The sequence below is a fragment of the Coregonus clupeaformis genome, chromosome 16, assembly GCF_020615455.1.
Source record: "Coregonus clupeaformis isolate EN_2021a chromosome 16, ASM2061545v1, whole genome shotgun sequence".
NCBI classification, from domain to species: Eukaryota; Metazoa; Chordata; class Actinopteri; order Salmoniformes; family Salmonidae; genus Coregonus; species Coregonus clupeaformis.
In genome coordinates, this window is record NC_059207.1 from 47,611,650 (window position 1) to 47,631,324 (window position 19,675).

The following is a 19,675-nucleotide window of genomic DNA, read 5'->3' on the forward strand; positions in this document are numbered from 1 at the left end:
TCAAATAATAATCAGGAATAAATCTCAGTTGGCTTTTCATAGCCGATCATTAAGAGTTGAAAACAGCAGGTCTGGGACAGGTAGGGGTTCCATAACCGCAGGCAGAACAGTTGAAACTGGAATAGCAGCAAGGCCAGGCGGACTGGGGACAGCAAGGAGTCACCACGGCCGGTAGTCCCGACATATGGTCCTAGGGCTCAGGTCTCTCAGTTGGCTTTTCATAGCCGATCATTAAGAGTTGAAAACAGCAGGTCTGGGACAGGTAGGGGTTTCGTAACCGCAGGCAGAACAGTTGAAACTGGAATAGCAGCAAGGCCAGGCGGACTGGGGACAGCAAGGTGTCATCATGCCCGGTAGTCCTGACGTATGGTCCTAGGGGCTCAGGTTCTCAGAGAGAAAGAGAGAACGAGAGAATTAGAGAGAGCATACTTAAATTCACACAGGACACTGGATAAGACAGGAGAAGTACTCCAGGTATAACCAACTAACCCCAGCCCCCCGACACATAAACTACTGCAGCATAAATACTGGAGGCTGAGACAGGAGCGGTCCGGAGACACTGTGGCCCCATCCGAAGAAACCCCCGGACAGGGCCAAACAGGAAGGATATAACCCCACCCACTCTGCCAAAGCACAGCCCCCGCACCACTAGAGGGATATCCTCAACCACCAACTTACAATCCTGAGACAAGGCCGAGTATAGCCCACAGAGATTATTCTTATTATAACATGGAACCCTTTTCATAACCAAAGGATTTCAGATTTGAGATTGGTATACTTTAATATGAAATTCCAAAAAGGTTACGGTTGGTGTACTTTCATGGTATCATATCCAATTTTTAAAGGATTTGACATCCTACAGGTACTGTAATATGTAACAGCGTTTTGATTCTGGGCAGTGTCGGATTGTGACTAAGCCCAGTGGGTGGGTGTGACCTCTAACCTCTCTGCGGTGGATAGCATCCTTCAGTAGACACACAACATCCTCTCCCTCGCAGCCGGTAGCTTTGAAACCCTTGGTCCACTTTATCAGGATACCCTGAGGAGGAGGAATGGACATCACATTAGGAGGGCGGGGGATGGGCATATTTACCTGGTCCTGAGCAGAGTGTTGGTTAGTCTATGCTATGTCAGGATCGCAGGCTACAGGCGCCTATAGAATGTGTGAATAGACCATGTGATGCACTTCACCCACTCCTGTCAACACTTGTCCTTCCTAGCTTTGCCCTTTCAATGAACAGGTGCAGACAGAGCACGTTGACTGTTCAAGTGTTTTCAACGTTTTGTCTGAGAGGTTCAGCACTGGTTCAATCCATACAAAAACTATGTAAATGCATTGAGTTTTGTGTGTGCGTGTTTGCTTTGTTACCTGGTCCAGTTTGTTCTGATGGCAGGGGAAGGAGAAGGTGAAGCCGAGGGGCAAGGAAGCTCCTTTCATACCCATGTACTCCAGGAAGTCAGCGATGCAGTGCACTATGTGGTCAAACAGCTGACAGAGAACAGACAGACAGAGAGTTGTCAAATGACCAATGCAGTGGGACTGTGTGCTCTACCTATAACACAACTTTATTGTCCATCGAGACGGACATTTACGGTTTACCTCCTCTCCAGTGCCCTGCATAGCCTCCTGGGGGATGGCGTAGATCTTGTTGTGCATCTCCACGCTGCGTCTCTTCCCTCCCCGCACGCGCACCAGCAGAACTCGGAAGTTGGTCCCACCCAGGTCCAGGGCCAAGAAGTCACCATGCTCTGATAAGTTCAATGAGTCAGACAATGAGGAGAGTAGCTAAGCAAGCACGATAACACTCCTACATGTTTTAATATTATACTTATAGTTTGGGGATTATGTGCCTTGTTTAAGGACACAACGGCAGTAGGTGTTCACATCCTGGCAGACTTTTTGTCAGCCCTGAATTTCCAACCGGTAACCCTCTGATTGCTGGCTGACCACCCACACATACAAATCCTAGGTACAGCTGGACTGTAGAATTGGTGTATTGATTTGGTAAATTCTTAACTACATGTAACAGCTTAAGGCTTCCTACTCCTCAGTCTCCTGCTATAGTCCTGCCAAGGACATTGTCTATTTTCCAGGATGTTCAATCAAGGCCTTTCTAAAATCCTAAAACTTTCAAGGATTATCAAGGCCCATGGTGGGTACCCTTCAATTAACATCTTATGGCTCTATCTCCTCCCAGACACACATACTCCTCCCATCTCCCTCCCCTCTAACCTTCTAATCCAATGGTTTTTGAGGAGGCGAGAGGACACAAGGAAATGCAATTGAGATTCTCCCGCAGATACCACCCCTTCCTCTTCTCTCCCCCTTCTCTCCTGACCTTACCTGTGCCGTCGGGGGTGGAGCGGACGTAGGTGGGCAGCATCTTGACGGTGGCCTGGTCATGACTCTCCTTGGCCAGGCCTCTGTTAATCTCCTCTCCCATCCTGCACTTCACCTCCAGCAGCTGCTCCCGGCTCAGACGCAGGGTGTCCAGTATACGCTGCCGCTCGGCATGCTGGGTAGCCAGCCGGTACGCCACCGCCGTCACCATGGCCGCGCCCTTCCCGCTGCCGTCCTCTGAGCGCAGGAAACGTACGTCGCAGTCTGGCACCAGCCGCCGCACCATCTTGTGGAGCCGCCGCGCAAACCTGGGCGAAGAGAGGCACAACTTTACTTTAAGCATATACAAATGTTATTAAAAGTTTTATTAGCTATCAGTAAACTGTTCGTAAATTAAATATAATTTATTCATGTTTCTTATTAGTGAATACATGCATGTATAAACCATTCATTACTTGGTCCTGTCACTAACTGGCACTTGAGGTTTAAGGGTCATTTCCATTGTAATTCCCCTCACAGATATGCAGCTGTTGGTCACAGATACCTTTAAAAAAAAGGGCCTCACAATAGGCCTCAGGATCTTGTCACAGTATTTTTGTGCATTCAAATTGCCATTGATAAAAAGGCAATTGTGTTAATTATCTGTAGTTTATGCCTGCACATACCATAACCCCACCATGGGGTACTCTGTTCACAACGTTGAACATCAGCAAACCGCTCGCCCACATGACGCCATACGCGATTGTGAGGCCGGTTGGACAGTGCCACATTTTTATAAAACGACGTAGAGAAATGAACATTCAATTCTCTGGCAACAGCTCTGGTGGACATTCCTGCTGTTAGCATGCCAATTGCACACTCCCTCAAAACATGAGACATCTGTGACACTGTGTTGTGTGACAAAACTGCACATTTTAGAGTGGCCTTTTATTGTCCCCAGCACAAGGTGCATCTGTGTAATGATCATGCTGTTTAATCAGCTTCTTGATATGCCACACCTGGATTATCTTGGCAAAGGAGAAATGCTCACTAACGGAGGTGAGGAGGAGGATTATTTAAAATACTGTTTGAAGAGGTAGGGTTTCAGATGATTTTGGAAAATGGGCAGGGACTCTGCTGTCCTAGCTTCAGGGGGAAGCTAGTTCCACCATCAGGTGTGCCAGGACAGAGAAGAGCTTGGACTGGGCTGAGCGGGAGCTACCCTCCTGTAGGGGTAGGAGCCCAGCCAGCAGTGAGTTGCAGTAGTCCAGACGGGAGAGAAGTGCCTGGATTAGGACCTGCGCCGCTTCCTGTGTGAGGTAGGGTCGTACTCTACAGATGTTGTAGAGCCTGAACCTGCAGGAGCGGGTCACTGCTTTGATGTTTACAGAGAACGACAGGGTGTTGTCCAGGGTCACGCCAAGGTTTTTTGCACTCTGGGAGGGCGACACTGTGGAGTTGTCAACCGTGATGGAGAGGTATTTGAGCGGGCAGGCCTTCCCCGGGAGGAAGAGCAGTTCCATCTTATTGAGGTTGAGCTTGAGGTGGTGGGCCGACATCCAATTTGAGATATTTGCCAGGCACGCAGAGATGCGTGTCGCTCCCTGGGTGTCAGAAAGGGGGAAGGAGAAAAGTAGTTGAGTGTCATCCGCATAGCAATGATAGGAGAGACCATGTGAGGATACGACAGTATAGTTTATTCTAGGAAAATTCCTATACTTCACAGTGAGTCATGGCTCTGGTGTGAAACTCAGGGAGTTGTAGATTGAGTGTCAAATTGGGTCTGAATACATTTGAATGAAATGTTTTGCAATTGCATTTCATTTTCGATGTGATGAAAGGACTGGAGTAGTAGTGTATTTGAGCCTTGCTCTGCTTGAGATCTACAGTGTGTCCACAAGGGAGAGAGGAGAGGAGGGAAATGGTAGCACTTGATTTGAAGGTCTTATTTTACATAAAGGCGTAGGATCTTAATTTGACCAGTTTCTCACAGCAGGAAAATAACCCTGCAGCAACAGGAAATCTGAATTAGTGTGTGGATTATAATTAATGGAAATTTTTGTAGGGATGGATACATTTTTTGTTAAGGGAAATCAAGTTAAGTGGAAATTACAAAGCCTTTTAAACTAATACACTAAAAGTTTGCAGCAGGGAATTTCCTGGAACAACAGGGTGATCAAATTAAAGTCCAACATCTGTAGAAGAACAGGGTGAACTGAAAAACCAACCAAATTCTTGACTGGCACTTGAGATCCGAGGGTCAGTTCCACTGTAATTACACTGTGCACTCTAGTTTAGTTCATTTTAATGCTATTGAAGTAAGAGCACTTCTTCTATACTTCAGTGAGTAGTAACCCGGAGTGGTGTGTCACAGAGAAGATGTAGATTACCTGAGTGTCTAGTAAAATATGTTAAGTGCCATGTCAAGTGCAACACTTCATCTGTTCTATTCTGAATTGGCGGGAACATCTCAAAGCTCACACACACTTGGGCTAAAACACACGCGACACACACTTGTCCACGAAGACTGCTCCACTCACTGTGGGTGGTTCTTGTAGACAGAGCCGTCCACTCCTATGGTTGTCCTCAGCCTCTCTGCAGCCTTGTTGTCTCTGATCTGTCTCAACACAGAGACTAGCGTGGCAGCACACAGGTGGGCGGCCCGCATCGACACCACCTGACACACCCTCTGAGTGGCCACGCAGTCCTCCCCAGATGGGTCCAGGCCCAGCCCCCTCAGCACCTTCTCTGCACTCACCAGACCCTCCTGGTCTCTGTCAGAAAGAAACCACCACCTCAGTTACATACCAGCTTAAAAAGTATAACATTAGGTTTGGTACTTGCTCATCATCATCATCATCATCATCATCATCATCATCAGCAGCATCATATTCATTATCATCATCAGCAGCATCATCATATTCATTATCATCAGCAGCATCATCATCATATGAATTATCATCATCAGCAGCATCATATTCATTATCATCAGCAGCATCATCATATTCATTATCATCAGCAGCAGCATCATCTTCATTATCAGCAGCATCATCATCAGCAGCAGCATCATATTCATTATTATCATCAGCAGCATCATCATATTCATTATTATCAACCAAGTTATATCAAGACACAAGACAGAGTCAAAGAAAGTTCCATGTCATCTATTATTTTATACTTTGATTAAATAGGCCCACAGTCTCACACATATATTGTACACACACTCATACTACTGACTTGTCGTTTTCGATGGCGGAGACGAAGCTGGTCTGGAAGTGTCCGGTGGTGAGGAGGTCTGGAGTGGTGTGACCCTTGAACACCAGGTCCTCCTTGGCCATCTTCACCAGGATGAGACGCACCAGCTCCCCCATGTACATCCCACTGATCATCTTCTCAAACCTACACACACACACAAATCCTGTCATACTTGGTTGGTACAGGCGAGCACATCAGTGGTGGAGCTCCAATGATTGCGCTCTGTCTCATGGAAATAGTTGGTGTTTAGCTGTATATAGTCAGCTAACTAGTTGGTTGTTTAGTATTGATTCTACCGATGTAATTCATATGGAAACAGCCCAAGCTGCTTGCTATAGCTTGCTAGCTAGCTGGTCTGGCCAGAAAATATGTTTGGTGGTAAATTTGGCCTGCGCTCGCAGCGTGTCAACCTCAGCTGTCACTTTCACTAGCTAGCCATGCAGACAATCAGTTAACTAGCTGCCGAAATGGAGATCAGGGAAATGTTGTGTTTATCTGTTGGGCTTAGGTTATGGCTTGTCATGTTTGCTAGGTACAGATATGCATTGTTTTCCTCAAATTTGACATCTTAGCTGTCGTGTTATGGTAGAAGCCCGAACAGTGGAGCTCATATGATATTGAGTTGCAGTGATATTTGTTTGCATAGCCAGCTAACAAGTTGCTTGTTTTGTCCTGTTTCTACCGATGCTATTAATTTGGAAACTGTCCCAGCTTCATAACTGATCAGCTAACCCTGCTGGTCATCCATGAACGTCTTTTTGTGTGCTCTATCCTGTCTGATTATCCATCAGTCTGACATATACAGTGGTGTGAAAAAGTGTTTGCCCCCTTCCTGATTTCTTATTTGTTTGCATGTTTGTCACATTTAAATGTTTCAGATCAAACAAATGTAAATATTAGTCAAAGATAACAAATAAACACAAAATGCAGTTTTGAAATGAAGGTTGTTATTATTAAGGGAAAACAAAATCCAAACCCACATGGCCCGGTGTGAAAAAGTGATTGCCCCATACAGCCTAATAACTGGTTGGGCCACCCTTAGCAGCAACAACTGCAATAAAGTGTTTGCGATAACTTGCAATGAGTCTTTTACAGCGCTGTGGAGGAATTTTGGCCCACTCATCGTTGTAATTCAGCCACATTGGAGGGTTTGAGAGCACGAACTGCCTTTTTAAAGTCATGCCACAGCATCTCAATAGGATTCAGGTCAGGACTTTGACTAGGCCACTCCAAAGTCTTCATTTTGTTTTTCTTCAGCCATTCAGAGGTGGACTTGCTGGTGTGTTTTGGATCATTGTCCTGCTGCAGAACCCAAGTTCGCTTCAGCTTGAGGTCACGAACAGATGGCCGGACATTCTCCTTCAGGATTTTTTGGTAGACAGCAGAATTCATGGTTCCATTTATCACAGCAAGCCTTCCAGGTCCTGAAGCAGCAAAACAGGCCCAGACCATTACACTACCACCAACATATTTTACTGTTGGTATGACGTTCTTTTTCTGAAATGCGGTGTTACTTTTACGCCAGATGTAATGGGACACACACCTTCCAAAAAGTTCCAACTTTTGTCTCGTCAGTCCACAGAGTATTTTCCCAAAGGTCTTGGGGATCATCAAGATGTTTTCTGGCAAAAATGAGACTAGCCTTAATGTTATTTTTGCTCATTAGTGGTTTTCGTCTTGGAACTCTGCCATGCAGGCCATTTTTGTCTCTTTCTTATGGTGGAGTCATGAACACTGACCTTAACTGAGGCAAGTGAGGCCTGCAGCTCTTTGTATGTTGTTGTTGGGTCTTTTGTGACCTCTTGGGTGAGTCGTCGCTGCGCTCTTGGGGTAATTTTGGTCGGCCGGCCACTCCTGGGAAGGTTCACCACTGTTCCATGTTTTCGCCATTTGTGGATAATGGCCCTCACTGTGGTTCGCTGGAGTCCCAAAGCTTTAGAAATGGCTTTATAACCTTTTTCAGACTGATGGATCTCAATTACTTTCTTTCTCATTTGTTCCTGAATTTCTTTGGATCTCGGCATGATGTCTTTTGAGGATCTTTTGGTCTACTTCACTTTGTCAGGCAGGTCCTATTTAAGTGATTCCTTGATTGAGAACAGGTGTGGCAGTAATCAGGCCTGGGTGTGGCTAGAGGAATTGAACTCAGGTGTGATAAACCACAGTTGAGTTGTGTTATAACGGGGGGGGGGCAAACACTTTTTCACACAGGGCCATGTAGGTTTGGATTTTGTTTTCCCTTAATAATAACAACCTTCATTTCAAAACTGCATTTTGTGTTTACTTGTTATCTTTGACTAATATTTACATTTGTTTGATGATCTGAAACATTTAAGTGTGACAAACGTGCAAACAAATAACAAATCAGGAAGGGGTCAAACACTTTTTCACACCACTGTATATGTACACCATGAACTGAGAAACAATCTGGACACTAAGGGCTTCATAAAATAATTTTGATTGATTGACTGAAAGTGCTGTATAACATCATGATGATACTTTTTACTGTGAGTGAGTGGAATGGGAGGCGTGTAACTCTACCACACAAGATATTATGGAAACCCCTAAGAGGTGATTATTAGGAAGAGAGTATGTGTATAGTTGAGGGAAAAAAAGAGAGGAAGGGAGAGAGGGACAGAGAGTGGTTCCTGACCACAATAGTATCCTATTTGTTGTTGCTGCTCCCCCCCCCCCCTCCCCTCTGTTACTCTAGGTCCGTGACAAGAGCGAGGGAAGTGATTGGGAGAGTCAGGGCTCAGCACCAGAAGGCAGGGATGAGGAGTTGGAGATGATTGGAGGGAGGATGAAGAGGAGGGAGAGGGGAATGGAGGGAGAGAGGAGGTGTACTTTCTATGTTCTAACAGCTCAGGGAATGACACCCTAAAACCAGTATCAAAATACAGGCAGAACGAACTCCTATCTGTTCCAGAGCTGGTCCTGGATTACAACAAGAAAATGGGCAGGGTTGACCATCTCAACCAGCTCAGGAGCTACTAGAATATTTGATGGACCGGCAGGAAATGGTGGCAGTATGTGTTTTGAGGGATGCTCAAAATTGCAAAAAAGGTGCGTGTCCCTGAAGGCATTCAAAATGCAAACTGTGCATGCGCTTTGTGATGGATACAGTGGCGGGGAGCCAAGAGTGTGGCACCAAGGGGAGTGGACCGAGTTGTAATACATAATTTGAAAGCAGGCAACTCCCTGGTGCAGTTTGAAGGGCGCAAGAGAGGGTGTTTGGTGTGCATCCAGAGTGGACGCAGGGCAAAGAGTGGGAGATGTGTAGAAACTTCCTTTGGGTGCTCTGTGTTTTGTGCCACTTTGCAGGATGGGGCCGTGCTTCCAGAAGTTCCATGACATGTTGTAGGCTAAAAGCAAACACTAAGGTGACAGTATAAAATATGAATTTGTCCTACTAATCTCGGCAATAAAGTCTGAAGCTAGCCTAAAACTTAGTGTTTTTTTAATCTTCTCTCTTTATCGGCCTCTATCTAATACTTGTTGCATTTACTGAATTGTTGTCAGTATTATTTTTTACATTTTGTGCCACTTTGTAGAATGGGGCCATGCTTCAACAACTTCCATGACATGTTTGGTGTAGGCTAAACACAAAACATTGTGTGAGTGAGTGTGACATTCATTTCTACTACAAATCTTATAGGTAAATTGTGTATGTTTTAAAATAGTATCTGAACAGTTGTTGTGTTTATCTGAATCTTTCTCTAGCTAATACTTGTTTAATTCACTAAATTGTCATCAAAGTACTATTTCTACAAGTTGTGTCAGGCCTGGCCTCTACTAAATTGTATTGGGAGAGGTTATCTAACATTTTGAAATTGTCTCTGAATAGTTGTTTGCATTTTTATATTGTAACAGAAGTAAGAATCTTTGCCAATCCAATAGCTTACTTTGTGTGGGTTTCGAAATAATTTCTGTATAGTGTCCTCTGGTCAACTTTTTGATACATTTTTGACGAGGTATATGTAAATAATATTTCAAAGTATAACATATTATAGTTTGTACATTTTTAGAGTAATTTGGTCAAATTTACTACAATTTAAATACTCTTAGAGTTCTTTGTTGTTTTGAGTGTTAGTTATTTTTATAGTGAGTGTGTCTGTACACAATGGGAGATGAAATTAGTGTTATTCCTATTGAAATGAATGTGGTATCATATTAAAGAGTTTGTGCTCTTTAAAACAGTTAACTTGTAATTGTAATTTGTTCTTTGTTTTTGAGCTATGTCGGTTTGAAATATGATAAAATTAGCTTTATTGTGAAAATTCTCAGTAATCTACAGCAGCATTCTTGAATTCTATTGGGGTCTAAAGAGTTAACAAGCTGAAAATGACAGTTTCAACATCAAGCCGGATCTACAAGGCAGCTGGAGGTTGATATCTTTTCCAGGTGGCATTGGGCAACAGACAGAGATGACTAGTGTAATAGACGGTATAGTAGAAGTAGAGGGCGGGCCATGTGTCTGCCTGTCACTCACAGCTGTTTGCCGGGGTTGAGGGAGCCGGCGTCGATCTCCCGGTCGAAGTCTGTACGGAGGTCATCCAGAGCGCCGTCGTCCCCGAACGCCCCCCACTCCATGTTGACACACATCCTCCCCTCGTCCCCCTCCACCAGCTCTAGGTGACGCATCTCCTCCATGTAGCAGGCGTTAGTGCCGGTACCTGGGGGGCAGCGATAGACAAACATGGTCATACTGTTGGCAACAGGCACATAAGGCCTCCAAAAGGTCCCCCCCCCCCCCTCCCTCCATCTCTTCTTGTCCTGAGCCATTTTAGATTCCTCTTTCCAAGCCCAGGTGAGCCCTACAGTAGTTTGGTCTTGAGCTCAGCTCCATACAGGGATACTCTCAAATCTGGAAACCAGCAGTACTCTGTCCCACCCTCCAGGCTTGGATACAACAGAGTATCCCTGCTTTACTATGTGCCAGCTACTTTTTTCCAATGATCAGCAAAAGAGTGTTTATTTTGTTGAACAATAGATGCTGGCTGTTTATTTATTTAATCTTTTTTTTTTTTTTTACGGGGTGTTTTAAATTCAATCATTTGTATATTTAGCATGCATGACTAATCTGATGACAAAGAAAATGAATCTCTAAAGAGCATATGTGGACATTGAATCATCAACAATCACGCTTCAAAATCTAATTTCAAGGTTTAGATTTGTACAGAGGCTTAGCATTGAAACCTCTGTACAAATCTACACCAAAGCACGATTGAACATGTCACAATAAACCCAGAGTAGTTGCATTATTTACATACTGATTATACTCCCCTCCACATGTATTTGGACAGTGAAGCACATTTTGTTTCATATGAGGCGACAGTAGAGAATGTCAGCTTTTATGTGAGGGTATTTTCATACATATACACTGAACAGAAATATAAACACAACATGTTAAGTGTTGGTCCCATTTTTCATGAGCTGAAATAAAAGATCCCAGAAACCTTATTTCTCTCAAATTCTGTGGACATATTTGTTTACATCCCTGTTAGTGAGAATGTATCCTTTGCCAAGATAATCCATCCACCTGACAGGTGTGGCATATCAAGAAGCATGATCATTACACTGGTTCTGGGGACAATAAAAGGCAGGAATGTCCACCAGAGCTGTTGCCAGATAATTTAATGTTAATTTCTCTACCATAAGCCACCTCCAACGTTGTTTTAGAGAATTTCGCAGTACGTACAACCGGCCTCACAACCGCAGACCACGTGTATGTGGTGGGCGAACGGTTTGCTGATGTCAACGTTGTGTTGGCGGTGGGGTCTTGGTATGGGCAGGCTTAAACTACGGACAATGAACACAATTGCATTTTATCGATGACAATTTTAATGCAGAGAGATGCCGTGACAAGATCCTGAGGCCCATTGTCATGCCATTCATCCGCTGCCATCACCTTATGTTTCAGCACGATAATGCATGGCCCCATGTTGCAAGGATCTATGCACAATTCACGGAAGCTGAAAATGGCCCAGTTCTTCCATGGCCTGCATACTCACCAGACATGTCACCCATTGAGCATGTTTGGGATGCTCTGGATCGACGTTCCTGCCAATATCCAGCAACTTCGCACAGCCATTTAAGAAGTGGGACAACAGGCCACTATCAACAGCCTGATCAACTCTATGCGAAGGAGATGTGTCACGCTGCATGAGGCAAATGGTGGTCACACCAGATGCTGACTAGTTTTCCGATCCACACCCCTACCTTTTTATTAAAAGGCATATGTAATCAACAGATGCATATCTGTATTCCCAGTCATGTGAAATCCATAGATTAGGGCTTAATGCATTTATATGGACTGTTTTCCTTCTATGAACTATAACTCAGTAAAATATTAGAAATTGTTGCATGTCGCGTTTATATTTTTGTTCAGTGTATGCTTTACTGTTTAGAAATGAAAGCGCTTTATCTAGCCCCCCAATGTGAAGAAATCACTTTAGTGTATTAAAGTAGTCAAAAGTTTTGTATTTGGTCCCATATTCCTAGCACGCAATGACTACATCAATCTTGGACTCTACAAACTCATTGGATGCATTTGCAGTTTGTTTTGGTTGTGTTTCGGATTATGTTTTGCCCAATAGAAACAGAATAATGAATTGTGTCATTTTGGAGTCACTTTTATTGTAAGTAAGAATAGAAGATGTTTCTGAACACTTCTACATTAATGTGGATGCTACCATGATCATACCCCACCAAAAATGCTAACCTCCCCTGTTATTGGTAATGGTGAGAAGTTAGCATGTTTTGTTGTAGCCTTATTCATGATTCATTCATGATTTTTCTTAATCATGGCATTATCAGGATTAATATAGAGGTGTTTATCTACTCATTTAGAAAGACAATTACTCCAGTCGCCATTCAGTTACTATTGGGTAAAACATAACCATAACAAACTGCAAATGCATCCAACGAGTTTGTTGAGTCACAAACTTTATGTAGTCATTTCGTGCATTAATACCATATAAGTGAATTTGTCCAAATACTTATGACTTCACATGGGAGCGATTAAATATAATAATAATAATAATAATAATAATAATAATAATAATAATAAAAATTGCCATTTAGCAGATGCTTTTATCCAAAGCGACTTACAGTCATAAACGCATAAATGTTTTACGTATGGGTGGTCCCAGGAATCAAACCCACTATCCTGGCGTTGCAAGAGTCATGCGCTACTAACTGAGCTACAGAGGACTTTCATTTCTAAACAGTAAAACATATGTATGAAAATACCCTTAAATAAAAGGTGACATTTGATCTCAAATGCAAAATTGTGCAGTACAGAGCCCCCCCAAAAAAATGCTTCACTGTCCAAATACATATGGGGGAGAGTGCATGTATGGACTGTATTCACACAATGAAGGCCTCTCAGCACATCAGTTTTTAGAAACCTCAAAACATTGAAAGTGACCACCAAGAGATCCTATAATAATTCAGTGTTCTATATGTAATTCTATGTTGAGAACATACAGTGCATTCGGAAAGTATTCAGACCCCTTGACTTTTTCCACATTTTGTTACGCTACAGATTTTTCTAAAATGGATTAAATAGTTGTTTTCCCCCTCATCAATATACACACACAATACCCCATAATGACAAAGCAACAACAGGTTTTTAGAAATTTTAGCAGCAAAATAAAAATCTGAAATATCACAATATTGAAGTACTCAGTACTTTGTTGAAGCACCTTTGGCAGCGATTACATCCTCGAGCCTTCTTGGGTATGACGCTACAAGCTTAGCACACCTATAATAACAAAGGCCCTTCTCCCCCGATTGCTCAGTTTGGCCAAGCGGCCAGCTCTAGGAAGAGTCTTGGTAGTTCCAAACTTCTTCCATTTAAGAATGATGGAGGCCACTGTGTTCTTGGGAACCTTCAATGCTGGAGACATGTTTTGGTACTCTTCTCCAGATCTGTGCCTCGACACAATCCTGTCTCGGAGCTCTACGGACAATTCCTTCGACCTCATGGCTTGGTTTTTGCTCTGACATGCACTGTCAACTGTGGGACCTTATATAAACAGGTGTGTGCATTTCCAAATCATGTCCAATCAATTGAATTTACCACAGGTGGACTCCAAGTTGTAGAAACATCTCAAGGATGATCAATGGAAACAGGTTGCACCTGAGCTCAATTTTGAGTATCATAGCAAAGGGTTGAATACTTACTTATGTAAGTAAGGTTTCTGTTGTTTTTTTCTAAATGTGCAAAAATGTCTAAACCTGTTATCGCTTTGACATTATGGGTACTGTCTGTAGATTGATGAGGAAAAACATTAATGTAGTCCATTTTAGAATAAGGCTGTAACGTAATAAAATGTGGGAAAAGTCAATGGGTCTGAATACTTACCGAATGCACTGTAGGGAGCCAGAATATTGCAAGTGAGTCCTATTGATTGTGTATGGATTGCATTCATGATGGAGTGCTCAGTACCTCGCTCAAAATACTGGGATCGAGAACATTGTGTTGGATTACACAAATCACAGAAATTCCCACTAATCCCCATATATGTTAGGATGGAGAGGGACTCACCGACAATGAGGCCTATTTCACAGTGATGGTCGTCATATCCACAAGTCATCATTGTGCCCACAGTGTCATTGATTACCGCCACAATGTCAATGTCAAAGTCCTGGGGAAAGATAGAAACAGGTCATAGTTAACTATTTAGTTAACAAGTGACTCACTTGGCCAGCGTGCGGTGACTGAAATCATTACGCATGATGCAACTCCAAGATGCAGGGTGTGATCAGGGCCCGTATTCAGAAAGTGTCTCAGAGTAGTAGTGCTGATCTAGGATCAGGTCCCTTCTGTCCATATAATCTTATTCATTATGATCTAAAAGTTTAAACTGATCCTAGATCAGCAGTCCTACTCCGATGTTATTAGCAGCCAGTTTAATCTGTTTTATATTTTTTGGGGGGCCTACTCCAGTCTCCTTTTCACCTCATTTAACACTTGATTGACTTAACAAAAGGCATATCTCAATAGGTGGTTCAGGTATGACATAACACAAGCCGGGGGATGGGCCTTTCCTCTTTTGTTCTCTATTGCTCCTCTATTGTTCCTTAAGAAAAGAGGGAGGCCGATGACATCACATCAGACCAACTCCTTGAAAGCCCTACTCAATGAACTTTGCAGTTGTGTAAAAAGTGTATTACAAAGGATATATATTTTTATTTATTTTATGTACCCTTTAGTGTGTGTACTTTACTGTATTTATACTTGGGATATTGCTTTTCAACAGGAAAACTCAAACTAGCTTGCTATTTTGCTAGCAAACTAACTGGTTATTACTTTTCAAGTGGTAAAAGACAGGGAACGAGCCACAGCAGTTCTGCTTAATAGATGAATGTAGAAAAGATACAAGTGCAACAGAATAGGTCCGGACCCTGTCCAGCACTGGGCGCGAACCAGCAACTCTCTAATCCCAACAACACCGTCACAAAGCAGCATTAACGTTCCATAGCCCTTGCAGAGCAAGGGAAACAAGCCTCTGCCCTGAATTGACACTGAAATCTAAATGAAACAGTGGCACAACATGTTGTCAAAGCAACAAAATGTGAACCTCGGGGTTGCATTTAAGAGAGAGCGAGCAGCTAGCTAGTTCAGCCAAGAAGTCTCTGGCAGAGCTGGTACTTCTGCTACATGCTGTGAAAGCAGCTGTGTTTTAGCAAATCTCTCTTTAGAAATCAACAACTCATGTTAGTTCGAAATCCGTGGATGACACAGTTCACAATATAATGATGACCTATTCAACTATAATTAGGTGCTTTTCTTGGAAGGATGAAAACACATAGTAATTCCATTATAGATCAGTGCAGCGGTCAGGACATGAGCAAAGCACAAGAAAAGACTACCATCCTATTTTTCCCGCCACGCTTTTGGAAAGCGTAGTGTGGACTTAGCAAGACATGTGGACGGTGCATGCCCTGCATTCAACGAGCGATCGCCCCTGGACTCACCACTGACTAGTTCATCATCAGACAAACAACAAATAAACAGAAATGTAGGAAAATAAGACAAAACGGCTAGTGAATACTGAATAGCTTAGCAGACAATGGCATTCTCTGCATCTCTAGGGCCTCAAACCAGGCTCTATACACTCCAGCTGCATTCCCATAATTTTCACGTAAATGTACATTTCCATAATATTCTCCAAAATGTTTCTGTAAATGTACATTCCCATAACTTTCCTCCCATAATTCCCACAATTGTCTTACAGTATTGACCAAGGATACTTGAGGCCTGCCCGTTTAAGGCCCCTTGATGTAGGCACTGACTAGGCAGACTGGCCAATAGCTTTTGTCAAACATCCAGACTTTTGTATACAAGGAAAAAAGGAAAGATATGCACATCCAAATAAAACATTATAAAGGAATGTGTTGTGTAACTCTTGTATTGTAAAACAGACTGCATCAATAAAGCGAAAAGTGGGCTACGACTTACCCGAGTGTTTTGAATACACCCTTAGACATGGAAGGAAAACTACTGTAAAGCTCAATATGAAGAGTTAAACTTTATGGATTTTCTTTGTGAAAACAGCAAGCATGGGAACAGACATGTCAGCTACTAACAAGCATTATTCCGTGTGTAATATGGTTCCCCTGCCTATTGTTATAAAATATAAATATAATTTGTTGGATTTATTATTTTTATCTTTTAAATCACACAGAAGAACCTTGGGGTATCTGCCTATTGTGTTATAAAAATCTATATAATTTGTTGGATTTATTATGTATTTGTGTGCACGCATCTTTTATTGGGACCGGTTTTAGGCACCAATGAATAACTTCTAAACCCCCAAGCGGGTTGAGTGCGACGGTATCTTTCTAAACTTGAATTAACACTGGGTTTCAGTTAGCCTTGATAGTGCTGGCCTGAAGCCTTCATGCCATACTTTCCGCATATCCTTAGTGGGTCAGATGATATGTGTAGCACACAATATCTGGAAAGCTCCTAGGAGTCCATAAATGATATGTATGGGGGAAACAGCATGATGTGGCAAGGTAGTGCTGCCACTGCAATGGCTACTCAGTGTATAACCTTGGCCCATTAACTTTCTATTGACTCACCCCTCTCTTTTTGATGGCTTTCCTCAGAAGGCTGACCACATCTCTCCCTTCCACCCCGTGTGACTTGAAGCCCTTGGTCCATGATACCAGAATACTCTGCATGAAGACGCACACAAACAGGCAATGAAAACTTCTGGGGCATTCTGAAATCTCAGTTATTTCTTTCCCTTTAACTTTCCAATGCGGTCTTCAATGGTCACCCTCCTTATTCCTCACCTCATCCAGTTTGGTCTGCTGGCAGGGGAAGGAGAAGGTGAAGCCCAGAGGAAGCTTCTGATTCTTTATCCCCAGCTTTTCCAGGAAGTTAGCTAGACACTCAGCAATGTGGTCGAACAACTTAAGGAGAAACAGAGGGGTATTCTGTGTTAACATACAGCAGCAAACTGGTCAATGTGCTAGAAAACCCATCAGCTCATTGATATGATTGGTTGTTTTTCCCAACCCCATTTCTTTTGTATAATAGCTAAATGATAATGTTGCGGTAAAATATTACAAATATTACTTCATAGCCCTTATCAACCACAATTGGCATGCTGACTGCAGGAATGTCCACCAGAGCTGTTGCCAGATAATTTAATGTTAATTTTCTCTACCATAACCCGCCTCCAACACAGTTTTAGAGAATTTGGCAGTACGTCCAAATGGCCTCACATGAATCCTCCCCCCTCTCACCTCTGAGCCGCTGCCCCTCATCAGCTCCTCAGGAATGGCATAGATCTGGTTCTCCATCTCCACCTTCTGCTTCCCGTTGTCAGACACCTTCACCAGCAGGACCCGGAAGTTGGTCCCACCCAGATCTAGAGCCAGGAAGTCTCCCTTTTCTGGTGGATAAACAAAAAATATAAATCACACTGAAGAAGGTTGGCCCCTAAAACATGTATTTTTCACAGCCTGCTGTAAAGCAATAAAAAAAAAAAACGCACACATACCACTCACACACTACAGTGCTAACTGCAATAGAATACAAGTGTGCTACCAAATATTTAAGTGGGAATGTGGTGCTTGTCTAGTTAAATATACTACAAGTCTTCCATATAGCCTGTACCACAACTAGCCCTAACGGTATTTTTAATGTAATAGGGCTCTTTTATAAAAAGCGCATGTAATTCTACCACAGCCTTTATGAAAGCTACATACAATGGGGAAAAAAGTATTTAGTCAGCCACCAATTGTGCAAGTTCTCCCAATTAGAAAGATGAGAGAGGCCTGTAATTTTCATCATAGGTACACGTCAACTATGACAGACAAATTGAGAAAGAAAAATCCAGAAAGTCACATTGTAGGATTTTTAATGAATTTATTTGCAAATTATGGTGGAAAATAAGTATACTACAAACAAGCAAGATTTCTGGCTCTCACAGACCTGTAACTTCTTCTTTAAGAGGCTCCTCTGTCCTCCACTCGTTACCTGTATTAATGGCACCTGTTTGAACTTGTTATCAGTATAAAAGACACCTGTCCACAACCTCAAACAGTCACACTCCAAACTCCACTATGGCCAAGACCAAAGAGCTGTCAAAGGACACCAGAAACAAAATTGTAGACCTGCACCAGGCTGGGAAGACTGAATCTGCAATAGGTAAGCAGCTTGGTTTGAAGAAATCAACTGTGGGAGCAATTATTAGGAAATGGAAGACATACAAGACCACTGATAATCTCCCTCGATCTGGGGCTCCACGCAAGATCTCACCCCGTGGGGTCAAAATGATCACAAGAACGGTGAGCAAAAATCACAGAACCACACGGGGGGACCTAGTGAATGACCTGCAGAGAGCTGGGACCAAAGTAACAAAGCCTACCATCAGTAACACACTACGCCGCCAGGGACTCAAATCCTGCAGTGCCAGACGTGTCCCCCTGCTTAAGCCAGTACATGTCCAGGCCCGTCTGAAGATCCAGAAGAGGATTGGGAGAATGTCATATGGTCAGATGAAACCAAAATATAACTTTTTGGTAAAAACTCAACTCGTCGTGTTTGGAGGACAAAGACTGCTGAGTTGCATCCAAAGAACACCATACCTACTGTGAAGCATGGGGGTGGAAACATCATGCTTTGGGGCTGTTTTTCTGCAAAGGGACCAGGACGACTGATCCGTGTAAAGGAAAGAATGAATGGGGCTAAGTATTCTGAGATTTTGAGTGAAGACCTCCTTCCATCAGCAAGGGCATTGAAGATGAAACGTGGCTGGGTCTTTCAGCATGACAATGATCCCAAACACACCGCCCGGGCAACGAAGGAGTGGCTTCGTCAGAAGCATTTCAAGGTCCTGGAGTGGCCTAGCCAGTCTCCAGATCTGAACCCCATAGAAAATCTTTGGAGGGAGTTGAAAGTCTGTGTTGCCCAGCGACTGCCCCAAAACGTCACTGCTCTAGAGGAGATCTGCATGGAGGAATGGGCCAAAATACCAGCAACAGTGTGTGAAAACCTTGTGAAGACTTACAGAAAACGTTTGACCTGTGTCATTGCCAACAAAGGGTATATAACAAAGTATTGAGAAACTTTTGTTATTGACCAAATACTTTTTTTCCACCATAATTTGCAAATAAATTCATTAAAAATCCTACAATGTGATTTTCAGGATTTTTTTCCCTCATTTTGTCTGTCATAGTTGACGTGTACCTATGATGAAAATTACAGGCCTCTCTCATCTTTTTAAGTGGGAGAACTTGCGCAATTGATGGCTGACTAAATACTTTTTTCCCCCACTGTAGCAGCAAACAGATATGACCACAAGCAGCAAGAATGTGATTGAAGCAAAGTCTCTCGAGCCAGACGACTTACTTATGCAATCTTTGAAATTCCAGCTTTTTCTGCTTATTGCCCTACCATAAACATCCCCTTAACAACAACATAGAGGAACTAGTAGCTAACAAGATGGACATGAGGTTGTTTTTAATGACCGCATTTAATGACTATTTTGTGAAGAGTAGTTTTAACACTAGCAGTATTTGAAACCAACCAGTGCCAGGGTTGTCTATCATTTACAATTTTCTATCATTTTC

The 19,675-nt window shown here is 42.9% G+C and overlaps 1 protein-coding gene across 2 annotated transcripts in view; it reads right to left on the reverse strand.

Moving 5' to 3' along the window:
* Positions 1–19,675, reverse strand: part of LOC121585022 (hexokinase-2) — a 58,127-nt gene that overhangs the window by 15,479 nt on the left and 22,973 nt on the right. The window contains exons 3-14 of one of the 2 annotated variants that reach the window (XM_041901340.1): positions 17,345–17,493; positions 16,889–17,008; positions 16,673–16,768; positions 15,563–15,568; positions 14,130–14,229; positions 10,068–10,251; positions 5,558–5,719; positions 4,861–5,094; positions 2,345–2,649; positions 1,601–1,749; positions 1,370–1,489; positions 944–1,039 (exon numbers count right to left, since the gene is read on the reverse strand). In XM_041901340.1, the coding sequence (XP_041757274.1) occupies positions 944–1,039; positions 1,370–1,489; positions 1,601–1,749; positions 2,345–2,649; positions 4,861–5,094; positions 5,558–5,719; positions 10,068–10,251; positions 14,130–14,229; positions 15,563–15,568; positions 16,673–16,768; positions 16,889–17,008; positions 17,345–17,493 (1,721 nt within the window). The remainder of the gene's footprint in view (positions 1–943; positions 1,040–1,369; positions 1,490–1,600; positions 1,750–2,344; positions 2,650–4,860; positions 5,095–5,557; positions 5,720–10,067; positions 10,252–14,129; positions 14,230–15,562; positions 15,569–16,672; positions 16,769–16,888; positions 17,009–17,344; positions 17,494–19,675) is intronic. The other variant, XM_041901341.1, reaches the window with a different exon arrangement.